General features: G+C 41.4%; 1 protein-coding gene and 1 long non-coding RNA gene across 16 annotated transcripts in view; one reads left to right on the top strand and one right to left on the bottom strand.

The window, feature by feature from the left end:
* Nucleotides 1-19,400, bottom strand: part of LOC110399406 — a 140,755-nt gene extending 121,355 nt beyond the window's left edge. For 5 of the 13 annotated variants that reach the window (XR_002439187.1, XR_002439188.1, XR_002439169.1 and 2 more), the window contains exon 1: nt 18,934-19,397. This is a non-coding gene — a long non-coding RNA (uncharacterized LOC110399406). Of the gene's footprint in view, nt 1-18,933 lie in introns of all 13 variants that reach the window. The other 8 variants (XR_002439178.1, XR_002439172.1, XR_002439181.1 and 5 more) reach the window with 6 other exon arrangements.
* The window catches only part of LOC110399405 (von Willebrand factor D and EGF domain-containing protein-like), a 168,267-nt gene that overhangs the window by 123,080 nt on the left and 22,596 nt on the right, over nt 1-22,591 (top strand). For all 3 annotated transcript variants that reach the window (XM_021398038.1, XM_021398037.1, XM_021398039.1), the window contains 5 exons: nt 1,409-2,290; nt 11,087-11,182; nt 11,986-12,081; nt 14,969-15,064; nt 16,672-16,767. In XM_021398038.1, the coding sequence (XP_021253713.1) occupies nt 1,409-2,290; nt 11,087-11,182; nt 11,986-12,081; nt 14,969-15,064; nt 16,672-16,767 (1,266 nt within the window). The remainder of the gene's footprint in view (nt 1-1,408; nt 2,291-11,086; nt 11,183-11,985; nt 12,082-14,968; nt 15,065-16,671; nt 16,768-22,591) is intronic.

Here is a 22,591-nt window from a genome sequence, read left to right as displayed (position 1 = left end):
TGCATCATTAATCAGCCTTGTCTTGGACAGGAAAGCCATGTATTTACCTATTGCTGATGTCCATAGCTTGATCCAGCATCACGTACCACTCCAAAACATCATGCTTCAGGGCAACAAAAACTCATCAGCCAGCACAAGAATGATACTGCTTATCAGCCAAATAAAGACAGTTTTGGATGCCAGGATTTCCTTTGATCTAATCAATGTTCCAAATTTCTTTCTGACCTTTGCCAAGTGTCTTTATCTCCTTCCTTCCTAATTATGACTAATTTCTACATCAGGTGGAGTTTTATGAAATTGATTAATATTTATATTCAAAAGGTAGATGTACACCTCACATAGGGTTAACTCTAGAACCTTGTGAGGTTTTTTTGTTCAGGATCCAGTATATTCTGTTTCCTATGGAGTGAGTAAGCCAGAACCGGTTAAAAATAGCTTCTTCCATTCATTAGAGTCAGCAGATAGCCATTAATCTTCCTGAAAGTATTGATTCAAACTACTCGTCTCCACTTCCAAGGCTCTTCACAGACTACCCTCTCCCCATCTATCATCCCTCCTTACACAACGGAAAAGGTGGCTGGCTTTGTAACAAGTGGGTGACAGTTACAAACCAGCACTCTTTCTTACATGCTGCCCCTCACGTCTGGAGGGAGCTGTACACACTATTAACAAAGCTTTTCCATTTGTCTCCTTTACATGCTTTCCTCAAACTTTACTTTGCCATAAAGACTGCAAAAGTCATACATTGATGTGATGGGATTCGAATCTGTCTAGTACATGATCTTGCCAAGGACTGTCTTATCATTTCTTCATTTCTCCATCTCTGATCTCTATCTGTCCCAAACTGCATTGTCTCACCCTACTCCTAGACTGCAAGAGCTTGACTGCTAAGTCTCTGCATTATGTACTGCCTGGCAGAACACCTGCCAGCACTCTAATGAAACATATACAGGTAACCAGAAATTAATATGAGCTCAGGTGGTCGCAAACTGTACAATGACCCAGAGAATGGCACACAGTGCCAAAACCTCACGGACTAGTGGAGGCTAAAACTGGTAAACCAGCATGGAAAGTGTTTTTGCCTAGCTGCAACCTGTAACCTCAAAGAATAATGTCTGACCTTCACTGAGACTTACTATCTTAGGCTCTATATTAAGCCAGCATAAACACGTTTCATCTTAATCATAAACAGCTATTCTGCAGTTCCCTATGCTATTACCCATAGAAGATACACTGAGATATTTCTATACCAGCCAGCATAGATATGCCCTGAGCATAGATGACAGATTATCTCTTTTACTTCTAGAATTGATATTCTGTTGTTTGCTCATAATCTAAATGGTCACAATGTTTTCTTCAAACACTAGACTAGCAGATTTGACTAATACATACCTTCCTTCTGCCCTAGTTTCTAGATCTTCCCAAAGCCATACGGATGTTGCTGAAAGAAATAGTGAAGATGCCAAAGGCTCTCATCAGGAAGGCAAGACATCAAGAAACATTTATTCCCTTCTTTCCCAAAGCCAAATTCCGAGGCAAGAAACTACATACTTTGTGGAAAGAAACCACACAGTCATTAATACAGCATCCTTTACAATGAAAAGGAAGATTTCCCAGGCTCAGATACTGTCAGCAAAAATACCTGATATGGAGTCCACTATATCTGAGAAACAGGCTTTCATTGAAAAAAGAAGTGATACACACGCTTTCCTTCTGCATGAGGAGCCAGATCCCAAAACAGCATCTGCCAATGTGACAACCCCTACCCCTGTGCATTTTAAACAATACAAACCAGGAACAAGATGGACCATTCCTTCTCATCTCAACACAAATGCAAGCTCATTCTTTGCACGACTACATGCTGTTCAGCAAGCTCGTTCCAGATACAGCTTGTCTCCCAGGAAATGGCCCAGTCAAGTTACAGACTCAAAGACGGAATTCTCCCAAAATCCCCCAACAGAGCAGCAGAGAGCTTCATTGGAAACACCCCTCACATCCTCTTTGCATGAAATAGGTTTTTCCTTTGACACAGCTCCACAGAGTGCCAGCCTCCTGCCTGGACCTGCTCCCCCAGCAAGGCTTCCAGCACAGACCACAGCCCTCAGAAAGGTGTCCAGTGTAGTGATGGACCACGTGGAACTGCCAAAACCCATTAGTAGGTCCCATCAGAAAGTCGTCTGTGGTTCAACTCCATGCTTTAGTGGTGTGCAGTGTGAGCTAGCCAAAGACGGAGGATTTAAATGTGGGCCTTGTCCCAGTGGATACACCGGGAATGGAATTACATGTGAAGGTAAGGAGCGAGGGGAAATCCTCATTCAAATTCTTTTCTGCCTTCAAATCCATTCACTCTCCAAAATAATAAATAATTTTGATTACAAATGTAGAGATTTTCGCAAGCTGGAATCATACCGGTTTTCAAAGCCAATTATATTTTAGAATAATGGAAAAAGTTATCCTATAACTCATAAAAAGACCTTTCTGCTTATAAAAATGATGCATTTACTTGATAATATCTAATCTATTGAAACCAGAGATAGATTGTGTTCTTGCTTACCCTTGCTTAAGGCCAGATTCATTCTAGTGAAGTCATAAGATTTGAAACCATATAAAACTTCTCTGAGAAAGAGTAAAATTGACTACATTGTCTACACAATGATATTCTATGAAAAACTAATTGTTCTATCTTAAAAATTACTTTTAAATAATTATCTAATATCCTAAATACAAAACCAAACCTGTTATCCAAAATGGATAGCACCAGAAGGGTTTTCACAATATATTGACTTATTTATTAGACAGCTTAGAACACCTCAGCAAAGCAATAGTATTCCACACATTTTTAAAACACTGAGTACCCTGACTTAGTTCTCGTTAATTACACCTTTTGTTGAAATCCCTCTGATAAGTTGATGTCTTAATTGGCCCTTCACTACACAAAGCAAAAAAGTGTGTGCATCGTCTGTTTAATTCTCTTTGTGTGTGGTTGCTCACATTCTGCACACACAGCACAGAGTCGTGCAGGGTTGCGGCCCAGCTCAGCATCCTGGGGATTCCCTGCTTAGCTCAGTCCTGGAGACACATTCCAAAAATGCACAAGAAAAGGTTACTATAATCCCATGTGTCACAATTTTCACCTGCTTGCACATTTCCAAAATGACCATTCTAAAGGGCTGGAGGTTACTTGGTGTGAGAAAGACCCTGTCTTTGACCCCTGTTTTATGCCTGGAGCTGGAAACATACTGAGGGGCTCTGGGTATCGGGAAGCCCAGTGCAAGCTGGAGTGCAGAACAGCCTCACCTCAAAGACACAGCCTATGGTGGACATGTGAATGTGTACAAACATGGACCTCGGCTGTCTTTGTATAAGTATATTTAGTATGTCCATCGGCATACTCCTTAAAACATAAATCTACCTGTGCCTCTTGCTGTCACCCAAGACGTTTTCTTCAATTACTGGTATTTCTGAAAATCCCTCTGGAGAGTCCTTAAGATGAAATGCTTTATTACCAATATCATTCTCTGTCTCGGGTCTTGGCGGCACAACACACAAACATCCTTTATTTGTCTCTTGTCACTGAGCACATCACCTGGCTCAGCAGCAAACCTCTCTGCTTCCTCCCAAGCCCCTCTGTGTACCTGAAACTGCCGACCGAGCACAAAGGTGAGGATAATCCCTTGCAATAATTAAGGACTTGCCACAGTGCCTGCTGTCGATTGTATCAATTGCCCTCAAAACAGCAGTACTCTCTAAGATGGCAGCAAAACTGAACAAGTGACCAAAGTTTAGATGAGACCAAACTTTGTGAGAGCAGTCACCATGCCATTTGATATCGAAATTCACCGAGATAAAAGGAGCAGTCCATCGGTAGCAAGGTTTAATACCTGTGGAGCTTGAGGGGATTTGACCTTTGTTTAATAAGAGTGTCTGAAAATATTCTAAGATAATAAATGCTTTACCGGGTGGCATTTATCTTGTGACAGAATGTAGATTATTTTTTTTTTCAGTTCTACAGATTCAAAATCAAGCTGGCAGGGACTGGTAGGGAAAAAATAAGCAGCATCATGAAAATGAATTTGTCTTCTAAAATAAATTATGCCAGATTTTTCTTCTTTAATGTCTAAAACATTGGAACTTGTTTTTACCCATCTTGCAAAATAAGCATTAGAGACTGAATTCTCTTATTTCTGGCAGAAGCCAATTGCTCAGCAGGTGAGCCAAGATGAAGTAGTTCCTCAAGAATCTACTCATCACTTCCTTACCTTTTCCTACAGCTGGCCAGCTTCTCAGTTTTAGAGCTCTTTTTTCTTCCTGCAGAATTATCAGTTGTCAATGGCCTAATATTAAGGTGCGTCTGCTAAATTGGCAAGGCCCCAACAAACACTGTTCTGGAGCAGCATTTTGGAGAAAGCTGACATCACCTATAGTGTAATAAAAATAAGCAGAAGAAATAAGGCCTACTGCTGTCCACTGGGTTCTTCTGCACATTCACTTGCAGAAGAAGCTTGATTTTCTTTGTGGAGTAAAATTCCAAGAGTTTCTCTGGGGATGAGGAATCTATAATTTCCACTCTATGTGTCACTATACACATCATAGAATCATAGAATTGTTAAGGTGGGATAAGACCACTCAGATCACCAAGTCCAACCGTCAACACATCCCTAGCATGCTCACTAACCATGTCCCTCAGTGTGACATTTACCTTTTTCGTGAACACCTCCAGAGGCAGTGACTCCACTACCTCCCTGAGCAGCCTATTCCAACAACAAAATTAAATGCTATAAAAATAATATTTTATTATGGTAGGCTCTTAGCAGTGTTATGGGATGGTCCCTATCACCTGCCAGATCTGCACTGTTGGAATGTTCTAACACCTACAGAGCTTTAAATATTTCAGCTCACTATGACAAGAGTTAAAAAATGAATCCTTTAATAATGCATGATTAGTTCAAATAGGATTGTTTTCAGAATGTTTCTAATACTTTCTTTAGCCCGATGTAAGTGACACGTGGAACGTGTCACTGTGTAAGCGTGGAGGGTAGTGCTCGGAAATACACATCAGTGCTGCTACCACCCGAGGTCAACTGCTGGCCATCCTGTATCCATTCTCCACTCCAGAACAGGGGCATAGGCCTGCACTTTCAGTGACACCGCATCCACTGGATGAGGACACAAATGCTGTCTTTTCCCTGGGCTCATTTTATACACCAGGGTCTGTGCATATGGCACTGTCTGAGAGCAGCTGTTATATTTCTTGAGCTCCTTAGGGTGCCCTAAGGTGGAACATGTCCTTTCCACTCGATAACAGAGTTGAAGCTAACAAAAAATTCTGCTTTGGGCGATTTTGTTGTGCTTCTTTCCAAGAGACCTAAACCTGAAGAGTGAAGAATAATTAGGATTTAAGCCAAATTCCTGGTCATCCTTGATTTTATTTCTCCAACCCCAACTTTATTTGATAGGGAGTGTCTGATTACTAAAACTAAAATAAATCAAAGACTCAGTTCTGTAAAATACAAACAATTAATTGAAACAATTTTGTATTAGGTGACATTTAAGGACTATTATCTTTCTAGTTTTTAGTAGACAAAAGTTCCTCAGAATTCCTGTGGAGAATAAGGTTGTATTACTTTAGAAACAATTATTTTCTTATAAATCTTAAGTCAGTAAAACTCTGGGATATCTTACAGATTTTTGTAAAGTATTTCCCAAGGGAAGGGGGAATCTTGAATGGTAGCAGTCACTCCTTCTTCTCAAGGGTTAAAGTACACCGTTGCCTTGACATTACAAAACCAAATAATTTTCAGAATAATGGGAAAGACAAAGTAGATGGGAATGTATTACGACCTCAGGATACACAGCTGGGCGAAACTAGGCTAAAAATTCAGAGCTGACATTTGTCTGGTCTGACATTTTTACACCCAAAAAACTATGCCATATCAAACCAAAAGTCCTTCCCCTGTCTCCAACAGCTGCTAACAGCAGATGTCCAGAATTATTTGGGAAAGAAACATAAAGATACTGTCCAGAATAGTCTCCCAGTAACTTACGCATTGTGTACTTTAAAAAGCAAACCTGAAGTCTTTGTAAGTGATATTTCCCAACATGTATTTCATTCATGAGTTTATCCAAGTGTTTTCTGAACCCGTACAAAGTTTTGCTCTCCACCACCCTACCAACTAAAAACATAGTGTTTTTAGAGAACACAGTCTTTTCCCCAGATAATTAATCTATTTACATGTGCAAAACCTTTATCTGTACAAAACCTTTTCCATAACTTTGGTTATCCTTACTACTTTTTTCTATATCTTTTCCCCTCTTACTATAGCTTTCCTGAGCTGGGGGATCAGAACAGCACATGGTATTTAAGATGCAGCTCACCATGGATACAGGCCATAATAAAGTCTGGCATTTTGTGCTCTGCTCATTTCCTAACAATTCCCAACATTTTATTTGCTTTTTTGACTGCAGATGAGCACTCAGCTGACATTTCACAAAACAAAATCCATTAGTACAGCCTAATCAGAACTGTTGTCTGCATTTGTACTCCCAATTTATTCAGTCAAGTTAATCTTGTTAATTTTCTATTTGCTATGATGGGTATTTATTTCATAAATGGACTGTGGACTGCTGGACTAAACAAGTGTGCAGCTGAGTTGTTTTAATTGCACTAATACGTGCTTTAACCCTATGTTTTACTGTTTTTCTCTGTAAAAGACATTCAAAAGAAAGGCTTCACTCCACAGCCACTGAAGGGGAAAACTGAAAAACTGGAGAGCCTGCAACATAACTTTATTTCTCTTTCTTTCGCTCTCTTGTGCTGCACATATTCAAACTTCAACTGCACTTTTAGGAAAGCAGCTTAGTGCACCTTTGAAAGAAAATAAATGCAGTACAATAATTACAGGAAACAAGGCAGACTACACTCTTAATTTGGGAAGTCGTCCTGACCTGATTGTTCCTCACATTTTTAACCAAAGCTGCAGGTGATGACCTCACAGCTACGAGCCTTGCCTTCATGGTGCAAGTCCAGGACCCCTCTGGTTGGACTGAGCAGCAGTTATTCGCTGTTGAGATGTGAAGCAATAACTGTCCTGGAAGCCATTTGCTGATTATAGTATCTCAAATGGAGGAAACAGCAGAGCATCCAGTATTTCTGATTTGTCCCAAAGTTATGGTAGTGAAACACATAAAAAGTGCATGATCTCATTTTAATGGAAAAAAAAAAAAAGTCGTTTCAAGATATTTTCCAAAAAGCCTTTTCAAATAAAACAATAATGGAATTCTCCATTTTCACCTCCAGACTTTAAATTATAAACAAAAACATAAACACATCTGACAGCAAGATTGACCGTTTGCAGGAATGCTTTTCTCTTAACTGTTATCTTATACCATCCAAAAATGTTTAGTATAAAAACACTGCCATATCTTTGTACAATTTAGCAAATGTTTATGGAAAAAAATGTTCATTCCAGAAGATGAAAGATAGAAGTCTTGGAAAAGAATTTGACATAAACACTATATTTCTGTTACTGAGAAAAATGTCTTTGAGGTGAACGTTGCTCTCCCTTCCCCAGTGCAGCCAGTGTTCAGTTTTTATCTTTTGCTATTCACCAGTAATAGAATAGTTTTAAACATTTTGCTATTAAATGTCACAATAAGGGCAAAAATGTTCTAATATACAAAACACCATGTACTTTCCTGACAGTTCAGATGCATCTCGAAATGTGTAAAGAGCAGATGGAAAGTAGTCTATTCAAATGGACACATTCGCTCTAAGTGCTATGTACAAAACACGCTGAAATAAAGCGTAATGTGTGTTTGAATGTCATTGCGCTTGGCATAGTGCAGAGGCACCTGGAGGCTTTATGCAGCCATCGTACTGCCGGAAAGGAAACGCTTTCCATGTACTTCACAAAGAGCAGTACATTTTTACCAGGTTTACTGATTCCCTGCACAGAGGATATCATGGAATCATAGAATTGTTTGAGTTGGAAGGCATCTTTAAGGGGCATCTGGTCCAACTTCCTGCAAGAAACAGGGATACCCACAGCTCCATCAGTTGCTCAAAGCCCTGTCCCCCTGACCTTGAGTGTCTCCAGGGATGGGGCATCTACCACCTCTGTCAGTGCTTCACCACCCTTACTGTAAAAAACTTCTTCTTTATGTCCAATCTAAATCTCCCTTCATTTAGTTTGAAACCATTTCCCCTTGTCCTGTCACAACAGACCCTGCTGAAGAGTGGAATCACCGAATCATAGAATCACCAAGATTGGAAAAAACCTCCAAGATCATCCAGTCCCACCGTCCACCTATCACCAATATTTCCCCACTAAACCATGTCCCTCAGTACAGCATCTTGAATACATGTCCCTTGAGTATGTCCCCTTCTTTCTTACGGCCCCTTCTATCATTCAGTTCAACCCACAGTTAATTTCAATTTTCAGATAAATCCCTTGTAAGCATGTTCTGTGCTTCCCCAAGCACAGAAGAGTTAAATGTTTCACGTGTGCATATGCCACAGTCAGGCTGGGACCCCCTCTCAAAGAAGAATGCTGCCACTGACTTCAGCAAGATCTGTCATAAAACTCTGAATGTGAGAGGTGACATAAATATAGTGCTGCCATGTAAAAAGGATAACAAATTCCTTTGAAAACAGCTTCCATTTCTTTCACCTTTCTTCCCCTTCCTATTTCATCGCAGGCTGCTACCTGCTGCTTGTCCTAATAGCACGAGGCCCCGAGCTGCCCAAGCCTCTGACCTGCTGCAGCTGCCGGGGCTGGATTAGGACTTAGGGAAAGCAGAATGCTAACTGCTTAAGTGGGTCTAAACCAAACCTATTCAGCTACTCAGAAAATGTGGGGTTTTTATTCTTTTTTTTCCCCCCAGACGTACACTTCAAATTTCAGCTAAACACACTCTGAATTGCAAATGTCTAAACCTTATAGCCCATCAAATCAAAACTGAATTTAGCTTAATGACATTCTCAGCATGAATAGTATGGATCTGAACTATATCAAGTTTTCTGTGCTCAGGCATGTCAAATCCTAAAGTTATGTTAATGCAGTACTGGGAATTTCACCTTTAAAACTGAATGGTAGCAAAAGCTGTAAATACTGTAGTACCTGAAGAGCAGATCTAATCCCAAATGTATTTCTTTAAAATTGTTTGTGTGGAAAGGGTTTATTTAAAGGTACTTTCTTGGCGCTTGTCTTTTTAAGCAGAATTGAGAAATGTGTGGTGGCTTTCATAACATTTTGGATGGCAAAGTTCATACGCCATGGCTTTCTTTGAAGGCTTGGTGACAGCACAAAGGTGAGGAGGCCCTCAACGCATGAGCTTCATTGAAATTCCGTGGTGCCACAAATATTTGTCCTTCATTCAGCTTTCCAATTACACAGTGCGTTTTCCAGTTTTTAAGAACAAAATGTACTTTGGCTTTTTTTCCCCTTCGAACAATACTAAAAATGAAAGATGCTTTCTTTCAGATCTCTGTAGCTTCCTCGCTATTATGCATGTTCCTTGAAATAACCTTGCTTAGCTTCAGACCCATTATAAAATATGCATCTCTGCCAGTAAAGTGTGCCAAAGTACAACATTTTTCTCTCTGTTCGCTCCCCAAGCACATGGATAGATATTTTTCACACTGTTATGCGATGTGGGTTTTTTTTTCTGAGGGCATAAGTGAGCTCCAGCTGACATACGCCTTGCTCTTGCTTCTTAGGATAAGGTTCAGCGCGCTTCCTACAGCAGTGACCCCTTTACTCTCTTGAACTTGGCATACAAGAATACCTCTTGTTTGAAGGTTACAAATACAGATACCAACTGTTAGGTCTCTACCTTAAACATTAAGTTTAGGAGGTTAAATATTCCAGACCCCCGAACAATTAAAGCCATTAGGAATGTGCCGAAATCAGACTCTAGATGGGAATCATAAGTGCTCAGAAAAAAACAGCTAAGCAATCTGATACTCTCTCAAAAGTCCCTTAAATTCAGCAAATAACCTGTTTCCAGACCTGCAGTGATTTCCAGCTTTATGCCTTACACCTGCTTAAACTCTCTTCCACAGAATGACATTGCGTACTGCAATACATCAAGAATTTATTATATAGTTGTCTGCTTTTTCTGCAGCTCGCACACTACTTATTAAACATCTAAATTGTTGTTTAAATGTTGGTCATTTTGGTGACAAATTTCCTTACAACCCCTTTCTATGCAGAGGAAACACTTCCCCTCTGTCCGGGGTAACTTCCGACACCTGTTAGGGCTCACTGAACATAGAATCATAGAATCATGAAGGCTGGAAAAGACCTTTCCAGTCTCCAAATCCAACCATCGACCCACCCCAACTAAACCCACTGACCACGTCTCTCAGTGCCACATCTCCACGGTTCTTGAACCCCTCGAGGGATGGTGACACCACCACCTCCCTGGGCAGCCTGTGCCAATGCCTCACTACTCATTCTGAGAAGAATTTTTTCCTAATACCCAACCTGAACCTCCCCTAGAGCAACTTAAGGACCTCTTGTCCTATCGCTGTTATCTAGGAGAAGAGGCCAACCCCCACCTCAACACAACCTCATTTCAGGTCATCGTAGGGAGCAATGAGGTCTCCCCTGAGCCTCCCCTTCTCCAGACTGAACAACCCCAGTTCCCCCAGCTGCTGCCCATAAGACTTGAGCTCCAGACCCTTCACAGCTCCGCTGCCCTTCTCTGGGCCCAAAACTGAACACAGCACTCGAGGTGCGGTGTCACCAGTGCCAGGTACAGAGGGACGGCCACCAACTATCTATGAGGATAATTTCGATGGAGGGATGGGCAAGGAGTTTAGTATTACGAACCACAATTGTAATTAGTCTTCCACTTCAAAAGTATGCACTTACGGACGGACATACTCAGAAGTTAAACAACATGATCACGTTGGCACTCCATTACTAATGCGATACCTGTTCTTATACTGCACAAGTGGTAGCTGGAGTAATAAAATAGCTTGCGAAAATCAGTAACAAGCATTGTGCTCATAACCGCACAGAACGCAGTACTTGAGCTGTTTGCTTTTTCTCATGCTTTACTCTTTCTGTGCTTCTTGCAGTGCAGTGTGACCCACCGTGTGAGCACGGAGGAACTTGTGTAGCTCAGAATACTTGTTCCTGTGCCTATGGATTTGTTGGTCCTCGATGTGAAACAAGTATGTACAAATTCTCTGAACCTTTTCTCCTCCTTACATGTTTAAATTTAAATAGAATGATAAGGCATAAAAAGCCTTTTTATATTTCTGTATTTCCCCCTAAAATGGTGACTGAATACAGCAAGGAAATCAAAGTGTAATTTTTTGTACTAATACAGCAGCTGAACTATTTCAGTACACATATTCACCAGCAACATAGCTGTATTATGTAAAAATATGTACATCTGTATCAACACATTCCACATAAAATTGCCTCTGGAAAAACAAACAAGCAAAAACCTCCACGTTATTTATCGCAACATTTATGAAATGCGAGGTTGTGGGAATGAATGCCATAATACTGATTGTGAGAACATGAAAAGGCCATGCCAATTAGCCTATTAGGGTAACGTTATTGTGCAAAACAAGTCACAAAAGAGGTTCAATATGCAGAAAATATATTCAATATCTGGGGAAAAAAATCAGCTTTCAAACTGTTTCATGTAAGTTGAATGGTGAAACATATGCAGCAGCATTATTATAGCCCTTGCTGCTGACTTAAATATCAGGTTGCCATTGACAAGAATATAATTTTATCTGTGAGCCAGGGTAGCTTGAATACTTTAAGATCAGAGAATTTTAGATGCAAGGCTTCTGATGGAAAGAGTGAGCAAAAAGAGAAAGAAAACTAAGGGAAGGGACAGAATCATCCCTCAGTTTACCTTTTTGGACTAAAACAATCAGTTCTTTGCTGTAATCGAGCACCTTTATGATCCACATCAGTATTACTGATAGCAGATTTAAATCCTTTGTATGTTTTCCAGTGGTGTGTAACAGGCACTGCCATAACGGTGGGGTGTGCGTGTCGCCGGACGAGTGCAAATGCAGAAGCGGATGGAGCAGCCCTTCCTGTGAAATAGGTAAGTGGTAAAAAACCACTGGTCACTCCTTTCTTTGGCTGCCTGAAATCCAAGTGGTTTGTACAATTCAGGAGGCAGAGCGGGAATTGCTTGAAAAATTGAAATGTAAGAAGAGCAGGAGACATAGGCAAAGCCTCAGGAGGCCTTGAAATTATGTGAGTATTCATAAGTTTTGCTGTTTAGCTGAATCTCAGGTCACAGGAAAGCCACAAGCACAATCTTTGTGCATCTTTGTTTAAACTCATGTGTTGCTGGAGTTTATCCTTAGTGTGAAAATAAAGTTATTCACTATGTCAGCAGTTACAGCCTCAGGAATGTTGGTAGCCTCTGCCTATGAGGATAATTATCAATGGGGATTTTGGCATTGTGTTGATTTACATTCCCAGTGGAAATGCTCAAAAAATCACCATGGCCATGGCCATGACCTTGCTCTGCATTGGCCTTGTCCATGCAGAGCTCAAAGGTGTCCTGCCCCACAGTCCAGTGCCTCTGTGGCAGTGGTGAGGGCAATGTCTTGCTCAAGATCCGTGCAATTCCCATGTTTTGTTGCTTCTAGTCCTACACATTTCTCTCAAGGTTAGGAGAAAGAAGAATAGTTTGGCTTTTGGTGATTTGTAATAGGATGCAGTCAAATCTGAGCTTCAAAATAGAGATTATGGAGACAGAAATTGGAGGGCTGATTAAGCTAGGAAGAGAATGCAAGCAGGTCAGCGTGACTTCTGCTGCTAAGTTAGCAACTACAGTTGCAGTTCCAATACTGCGTAGTCTAAGGAAGAAGAATGAACTTTCCAAAAGAAGGGAAATTATCAGAAGCCTGTCTATTAACCAAGGTTTTTTGGTCCTGTTCTTAGTCCCAGTTTTGCCATTACAGAAGATGGCTCGTAACAGCGTAAGATAGAACAAAAGTAGGCTCAGAAGGAGAATTTAACCATCCACTTCCCCTGATAACTGTAGGATATTTAACTGCTCTTCCTGGCCTTACTTAATGCATGCAGAGCACCTACAAAATGTGCAGTCAGGGAAAAACCACTTCCAGCAGTCAGCACAAAATGACAAGGTGAGGCCCGGAATTAGGTACCTATATCTGGTCAGGACTGATAGCTCTGAACCCTATTTGAATAGCAGCAGCTCAGACCTTCCTCTCAGGGCCGAAGTACTAAAAGCTGGAGCACACACTTTCCTCCCAAGGCACAGCCACTATAGCACTCACCCGGGACAAGGCATGCAAAACTGAAATATGAAAAGGAGCAAGCATGAGAAGTATCTTAATCAGTCCCAGACCTCAAGGCTATGGAGGCAATCTGCCTTTGCTGTGGCAAATATTAAATGACTAAGACACCTTCAGACCGCATTACCTCTCCTGGAAGGTGAGGGATGTCATTTTAACCTCCTTCTCCCTGAGATTTTTCTAAATGACGGACCTATGGAGGACACATAAATTAGCCTAGCTAAGATCCAGTGTAAATGATCGGGATTGCTGCTAGCTGTTCTGACTCTCCTATCTCCTCCTTTTCCTGCCAGAGATTACTCTCCTTGAGTTTTGCACATGTGTACTGGCAGTGGACGGGGACTTTAAACAGGATTATTCTAAGAGGAGGACAAGCAGCAGCAAAAGAGGTGGTAATTTTCAACCCAAGACAGCAGATACGGGATTTGTTTGTCTGACAGTACCTTAAATGAAAGAATACCAGCCTCAGCTCTCCAGCACTGTTTTGTGTGTGCTGGGCAGAGCATTTCCTGGAGACTGCTGGGCTCTCCTTCCTGAAGTGATGTTACAGGAATATCTGGATGCGCATGGGTAGCAAAGCAAGAAAAAAAAAACAGTGAAGCACAGGGTTTTTACAAATGGAAATATAAACACTGTCAGAGTGTGGACATCTGTGAACTAGCCAGGACAAAGAGGGAACTAATCCAAATTTACCATTAGCAATGAGTGAAGTCCATTTTGACTTCTTAAGTGATTGCTTCCCAGTCAGAAAAGCCTCTCATCTAGACTACAATTTCACTTTTTTCTCTCTCCAAATTGACATTTTATTTCTCCTTTAGTTCTTCTGAAACATTTTAGTGACAATTTATTTAAGCTTAAATTTATTTAATTTATCTAATGGGCTATTCTGTAAGACACTGAAAGACAAAAGGGATAGAAGGGAAAAGCCTGTTTTAAAGTGCTGCTCTGTAATAAACTCTGCACAATCGTCCTTATTCTTCACACAGCGACTTCCCAGCTAAAGTAGTTCACAGCTGAAATACCTTCTTTTTCTACAGTCAGGTACTTGCCACATAGAAATATGTCAGACAGCCTTTAATTCCTAATGCCTGTTATATCATCTATAGTAATAACTGATAAATAAACAGGCAAAGCCCGTGGCTTTGTTGATGATACATGAGCCAATATGTTTGTGGGAACTGGCATTTAAATGAGGCAGAACAAACAGAGGTTTTGTGGTGCATACCTATTCAGCTTCCCTGAAATGCCACTCTGCTCTGCTGCACTCAGACAAAGCAGCAAATGGCTAATATCTTTGTTCCAGGTTATCCAGACTGTTTGCAGTGTGACTGCACTTTGTTACCTAGGGATCGCTGGTGGTCAGGATACCAAAGTGAAAACAAACAAGCTGGGCAAGCCAAAGGAAGATATCAGAAATAAACTATTAAATAATATTTTATTTCATCCCTCTAGCTATGCTAAAACACCACTGAAATGCACCCACTGAGATGACAATGAATAAATGCCACAACCCAACTGACCAGCAAGGACTGTGTGAAATTTATCACAGCATTGCTAGCAATATTTATTCTAATGACACGTGCAGCAGCAAAAGAGCACCTAGTGTAAAAAGTTCAGAGTGATAAAGGATGAATAAATTTATCTTACATTCACATACAGCTGTGTGCAATCCCGTGTGCTTAAACGGAGGAATCTGCGTACGACCAAATACTTGCACGTGTCCTTACGGTTTCTATGGGCCCCAGTGCCAGAGAGGTAAGAAAGTTCTATTCATCATGTTGATAAAGGATCCAGGCTTAAAACATAAACAGCAGCCTATATCATCGCCTGCCCCCACATGCAGTATATCGAGAGATTTGCCTTGTCATAACTCTTTGTGTGTTGTGTGGATGCTGTGGTCTGTCGTAAATCTGCATTAAAGTGTTCTTGTATTGTGAAGGAGCAGGCACTTATTTAGGATGGCATTCATGATAACTAAACAATTAATCTAAAACTATGTGAAGCCAATTTGACCACTAATTAGCATCTGTTCAATTCAACTTTAAAGCATGGCTCAACTTTGTTCATTTTGCATTCTATAGTGGGTATTATAGTGTGTTTCAGAGCCAGATGATGGTTTTTCTTCAGATGGGCCTCACCATATCACCTGCTTGACCATCCGAACGTGTTGTGGATGGGAGACTTACATAGGACTTCCTCAGGCCTCTGCTCAAATATCTGATCAAATATCACCCTAATTTTTGTGTAGGACCTGGTGTTGAATCCATCTCCTAAACAGGAAAGCTCTAATCTGAGGCTAATGGTGCTTCTGATTCGATTCACTCATGCTATGGAAGTCAAACTAATCACAGAATCATTAAAGCTGGAAAAGACCTCTAAGATCACCAAGTCCAACCCCAGCCCACCCCACCATGCCCACTAAGTATGTCCCCCACTGTCACATCTCTACAGGTCTTGAACACTCCCAGGGATGGTGACTTCGCTTTCTGAGAAACAATTTTTCCTAATATCCAACCAAAGTAAATCCTTTTAACTATCCATTAGACAAAGCAGAACAGAAATGAGGAAGAAACTTAACGTTTAGAGCTCAAATAGCTGCAAGACACCTGCACTGAGCTTGGCATTAAAACTCCCTCCCAAATCTGGGGATATAAATACACTCTTATTACCAAATGAACTATTTCAATATTAAATGTTTATCTCTCTCTCTCTGTTTTGTTTCCCTGGAGTTCCTACATGAATGCAATCCTAATGCATGTTTTTGCAAGTGAATGATTAATGACAGTAGAGCTTGCTGGAAGCTCTTTGTTTTTGTGATGTTGGCAGGGAAAGAGAGAGGGACAAATTATGCAGACTCTGTAACTTGATGATCTCTCTTGATGTTCAACACAGAAGGTGATTTTCAAAACCTAGGTGATTTGGACAGTGGCTGGATGCTGCAGAAAAGCAAAGCCCTTCCTCCAGCTTCATTGAGGGAGGGGGAAAAATAATGCCAGAACAAAGTTATCAAATATCAAATACTGATATTTCAAGGGCAGCTCTCTTGAAGAAGCCCTTTATTTAGAGCTAAAAAACAAGGAGATTCTCTGGGATATTCCCACCATTTAGCTTCAGGTATCTAAAAGAGATTAGGTGTGAGGAGTCGTGTCCCACATTCCTTCCACAAACCTGGGAGAACTGAGTTCTCAGCTGGGCACCCGCCTGAATTACCCTTTGGAGAGACATCTTCTCTACCCTGAATAAACAATGAGCCTCTGCAGACTGTTTTCCCAACATACACACACCTCAATAAAGGGCCTATATTTAGGTGACATTGCCTGCTGTGGTTTCAGTGCAGCAAATTTTTCCCTTTCTTTCTCTAGCTGTCTGCATTCCTCCTTGTAAGAATGGTGGCCACTGTGTTCGAACCAACGTGTGCTCCTGTACTGAGGGCTACATTGGAAGAAGATGTCAGAAAAGTGAGTTACAAACTCATCCTAACCCTAACCCCAAAACTTCTCTTTGTTTTCCACTGGTCTCTGAATCAAAACAGTTTTTCTTCCTTTTGTGCAAGGTCAATGGAATATTTATTCTCACTGATCTATATTTTTACCATAGCACATAGAGGACTAGAGACCTGTTCACTGGAAGAGGTTGCCCAGCAAGGTTGTGAATGCTCCCTCCCTGGAAGCATTCAAGGCCAGGCTGGATGGGGCTGTGAGCAACTCGGTCTAGAGGGAGATGTCCCTGCCTATAGCAGGGGAGTGGAACTAGATGGCCTTAAAGGTCCCTTCCAACCCAAACCATTCTATGATTCCATGATACTATGACTCCATGTTAGGCCTTGTACCAACCTGTTAATTAGAATAGCGTTATCTCAGGTCAATGGGGGGCGCAGAATGTTTTGCTAGAGTCCTTAAATATTTCATGCATTCAGAATGAGTAATCCTCATTGTATTTGAAGATGAATTAATTATTTTGCATTAAAGATTTTGGGGAGAAAAAAAAAATAAAGCCAAAGGCAGAGCAGTAGAGAACTTTAAAGACACTGGAATCTCATACTAATCATTAACAAAAGCTAATCATGCCTTGCCTTTGCTCTTGTTACTGAAAACTCCCTCTCCACCTTAGCATTGGTATTCATATTCTATTTTTCTAATGGGAAAATAGGTTTTTTTGGCACTTTCGCAAGTAATATTGCTCAACAATTTCTGTCACTCAGGGAATCTAGGATACGTACAGGAAAACTTTTTATTATTATTATAATTTCTTAACCCGTTTGAAGTTGGCTAAAGGGGAGCTGCGAAAACAACCATTCTTGTCAGGAAGAATCTGTGTATTTCCAGAGCACTTTATGTCTCTCACACACAGAGAAAAAAGTTGGTAAAAATTTCCTTCCAGCAACAAAAGCCCCACACCGCAGCTCTCCTCTCCTTCAGCAGAGGGAGGGAATCATGATGCACAGCTCTGCCTGGCTGCGGAGGATACAATTGAATAGTCTGTTCTGGCAGGAACAAGCTGGAGGGAAGAAAGGAGGAAAAAACCTCATGTTTGGCATTTTGTTTTTGAGGTTAGAGAACATTAGAAAAGTGCTGCTTCCTGCTCTGAACATACTACCACATCTCAAGACAGATCAAAGAGAAAGAGTTGATCATGACTGCAGCCCAGCAAAGCACTCCCCTAAATGCTCCCACTGCTTCCAGCCCACAGCGCGCTTCTAAGCTTACGAAATTTCTGTTGCCCATCTTGGTACAATCTTTTGCAGCAGAGCTTCCTGACGAGGAGAAAATATTTTTGTGCCATTTAATCTGAGCCTTCATTCCATTTCCACAGCCAGGATATAGTCTGTTTTATTTAGCTTCATGTTATAAGAACTTAAAGAATGGCGCTGCGTCTTGGATGAATGAAGAGAAACTAGAAGGCAAAGGCTATTATTTGCTTCCTGACTTTTAATAGGTGAAAAAAGTTGAGTATATTTTAGGTGTTTTTCCTGTTTAGAATCAACTGCAGAGGGACTGGTAGCGTGCTCCATAGAAACCAATGGGTTGTTCACAGCTCTTCGTAGCAAGCAGTTGCAGTTACAGCTCTATGCTATTGCATCGCTGGCATATGAACCAGTTTCTCTACCAGAGGATCCTACTCACACAAGGGTCTGGAGGCCACACCACAGCAGGGAGCCTCAGCTCAAAACCCTCCCCACCAACAGAGAAAACGACTGGTCACTCCACTCAGAGGTGGCCCTCAGCCACATTTCAGAGTTCAGACACCAAAGGCCCTTTGAGCCTTTTTACCATGTGGATTTAGATACAATTTAGGCATTGACATGTTTGATTGGTCAGCTGACATACTTGGCGTACATTAGAATTACATAGCCATGTATTATGAACTAATTTACACAGCCAAATTAAGAAGTGGAAAATAAATTCCACTACCCAACCCTATTTCCTTCATAGAGAGGGAAAAAGTACCATAGAATCATAGAATCATACCACAACACTCATTCTATGTTCCAAAAAGAGTTAACATGGCATGTAGCTCTTTCACAGTGTCACTAGCTGCACACGTATATATATCTGCACAGTTACCAGACAGTGATGATGCACAATGACAACAGAATAATTCTAAGCAGTTCTTCGAGCACTTACCCCTTGGATATTTGGGCACTGTTTCCACTGCCTTTAGTCATTTCTCTTTCCTTCAGAAATCTCTCCTGCATGGACAGAGAAACAAAAGCTTCTGTTTGCTTTTGGCAGCTTCGGATTGTCAACTGGAGGAGACAGTGAAACCTAAAAGCCGTGGCAGCCAACCAAAGATAGGTTATTCCTAAACTGAGCCCAGATTTGCTACCGGTTTATTTTAAACGTAAAGCAACGGGTCTTAGGATGTTCACATCCATCCCTGTACAGCTCGGCGTTGCTGATACTCTGCCTGGCAGCTGTGAACTTGCAGGGCAGAGTGGGAGCTCCATGCCTTCACCATTCAGCCTTAATCATCTTTGCTTCCTTGGTGTGCAGAGAAAGGCATTCAGCCTGAAAGTTTGTGCTTGTTCTCTATGTAAATAAACATCGCCTCCAAAGAGGCGTAAATCAACCCAGTCTGATTGGCTGCCAGCTGAAATATAAGGCTTTGCCTGGTGTGTTTGCTGATAAATAACTGCCTGGTGACTATGCAAACCAGACACCCACACCCAGGATGGGAGGGTGTCAGAGCTGACAAGGAAATGCGTGGTTATGCATCGGCAATCGTACAACCTTGCATCCTCACTTGCTGCGCGTTGTTTTCAATACAATCGGTCTTGTTGAGCGTAAGGAGGCAAACGCTGACAGCACTTCAAAATGAAATATATTTCTGGATCAACTTTGCATCAAGAAAACATACTCTGCTTTAGTAATAAGGAAAAGCTATTTGTCTGTGGTTTAAAAATCCTTGTTGATGAAAATGCACAGCTGTAGCTGTCCTGGAATTTCACTGATTTCATGAGACTGTAACACTATGTTCACACGAATTCCTATCACATTCTTACAAACACTAAAAGCAAACAGATCAAATGTTTTGTATTCACACACATTTCCATTGGACTGCTTTATAAATAACTTTTTCTAAGGATAGCTAATAAAAGCTGAGTTCACTTTTCGTATGAAGGATTGGAGTGAAGAGAAAGAGAGGAAAAGAGATTCATGGGACGCCAGGTTTATCCCTCCTCTGCTGCTAGCAAGATCATCTCCGAGCAAAAAGGCAAGCCACAGCTCCCTCTGGAGCTTCTCAGCAAGCAAAGGGCACAGGAGAACAAGGCTGAATTCCTCCTCCTCCTTGCTGCAGAATACCAAGCAAACCTCAGCCCGTCCTGCGGGCCCCGAGCCCTCCTGCCCTTGTCAGCTGGATGGGTTTAGTGTATGACTTCAAACAGAGGCTGCATTCCTGCACACAGCTGTTCTATAGCATCAGACCCATCCAACACTGGAGCCTGCAGATTGCATCTCAAAGTTAGCAGATAATTATTTCTCTGCTTCCATAATTCCTGCAGGCAGGATTTATAGCCTGTACACAGCATGCGGTATAACTCTCATTCATTCTTTCAGCTCTACTTCCTTCTCACTCCTCCCCTTCCCTCCTTCCTTCCCAACACCATGAGGACTTTACTTGTGTGAGAGGTAGAAACAAACTAAACTGGAAATGTGAACACCGGGTTTCAAAGGCAAATTTTGCTAAGCAATGTCGTACTGTGAAAGTCACTGACTTCCTGAATTCCAGCCCTCCCATGCCATGTTTCTGTAGATTATTTCCTTGCGAGTTGCGCAAGCAGGAAGCTTTACTGCTCAACAAATTACACTTCTATTGAGTTATCATCTTAACAACCGGCAGTATATTCTCTGGAACATCCTCACTGAGTAGGCAGATTGCCTCAAGCCGTCCAAAATCAGCGAGTTTGCAGACAAGAGCTCCAGCATCCCTCCCACACAGCTGAGCAGTGAACCACCCCTGTGCCTAATCCAATGAATGCAGCCATCGTTAGCCTCAGACCTGCTTTTCACATGTCAAGGATACATTTGTAAGCAAGAACGATTTGGCCAAGGTTTCTGGATGGTCAGTGTCCTTAGCAAGTAGGTGTTTGGAAATAAGTAAACAGCTGCTCATACAGAGAGGCTGGTAACTGACACGAACAGTGTTAGTTGTGCTGACAGCAGCAGAAGAATTGACAGGTTTGCTTGTTCACTGGGTGCGTGGTCTGGGGACATATGAAAAGGAAATACTGATCTCAGTTCTCACTTGATTTTGAAGCTTACATAACAGCATGGTGGTATTAGATGTCATCTTCCTTCCTTGGGCGAGATATTGCAACAGAAAACAAAGGGGAAAATATTCAGGGCTACTACTGTCTTTCCCATTCTGCTGAGCATAAACTGATCTGTGCATTTTGCGTGGGGTGAATGGGGTGAGCTCTGACTTCCCGGAGACAGAGAGAGCCAAACTGGAAACAGTGGCTCAGGGGACGGTCTGGCTGCAGTCTGCACTCAGAGCTCCTCTCCTCTCTCCTCTCTTAGCAAGGATGTGTCACAAAGCCATTAGCTGGTCTTTTGTCAAAGCTACATTTTGTTCACATGCACGTACCTGGTGCATTTATTTTAACAGGGGCTTTGAGCACATGCAGTAGTGTCTAAATTTATTTTTTCAGAAAGAGAACAAGAATGTATCTAGGTAAGAACTGAATATACATCCTAAATAAGAAGCAAAGAAACCTTACTAAATTTTTATTCATTCCATAAGAAAAACATTCACAGACTACGGTATGATTTTTGCAGGAGTAGAGAATCTGGGGTTTGGGCCAACATTTCCTTATTTGTATCTTAAATGCACTAAAGAAATGTGTCTGATCTGCTGCTGTATATAAATGCATACTTAAAATAGCAGGGATTCCTGAATTGACACATTTCTCTTTGCCATGGGCTTCCATGTGAGGATAAGTGGTTTTTCCATTAATTGATTTCAGTAACAATACATTTGGGGGCCTATTTCTAATCAAAATATTTTTTAATGTCTTCTCTTAAAAAAAAAAGGGTGTAAAATCTACTGTGGGAAAAGCGCAGGGAGTGGACAGTTCTGGAAATTACATTGTCTGCTTGACCACAAAAAGACCTTGGCAGAACATCGATTCTCACGTAAGACTTAGCCTACTTCCTAAGACGAATAATAGCACTACAAATAACAAATCAGAGCAGCGCCAAGGCAGAGAGCAGCTCCTTTTCTGGTAGGGCTCCCACCCAGAGCAGGTGCCTTCTGTGGGCAAAGCCCTTGCTTCCCAGCTGGCCGTCAGCCAGGCCAGGGACCTGCTGCTCTTCCTCATCTTTGCTTGAAGCTATCTTCCATTGCACCACAGTTCTCTTCAATTCCTCTGCCTCAGTCTCCCTTTTTACTTTTGTACGGGTGAAAATACACCAAACTGCATCAATCCCACTGCAAGCAATGAAAGCACGCCTAAATGGCAGGTCATAATGCAAAGACTGAAACTGCAAAAACAATCAACAGAGGAAAACAACGTATACGAGAATCCTTTTCCACTTCTTACTCAGGCATGACAAGGAAACAGCTCTAGAGAACAATTTATACACACGCCGTAATGGTTCGCTGACCTAATAAAGCACAGAGCGTTCCTCAATGAAGAGAAAATGTTACCAAGCGCAAGACCCAAACAAGATGAGAATATAAGTTGTGCTGAGAGTATACACCACAATTCCCTATATTAATTATATACTAACAGTCACAAAGATGAGAAGAAAGAATAGCAAGACACTCTTTCAAATTAAT

The sequence above is a fragment of the Numida meleagris genome, chromosome 5 (assembly GCF_002078875.1).
Source record: "Numida meleagris isolate 19003 breed g44 Domestic line chromosome 5, NumMel1.0, whole genome shotgun sequence".
Taxonomy (NCBI): domain Eukaryota; kingdom Metazoa; phylum Chordata; class Aves; order Galliformes; family Numididae; genus Numida; species Numida meleagris.
This window is presented reverse-complemented; position numbering and strand designations above follow the sequence as displayed.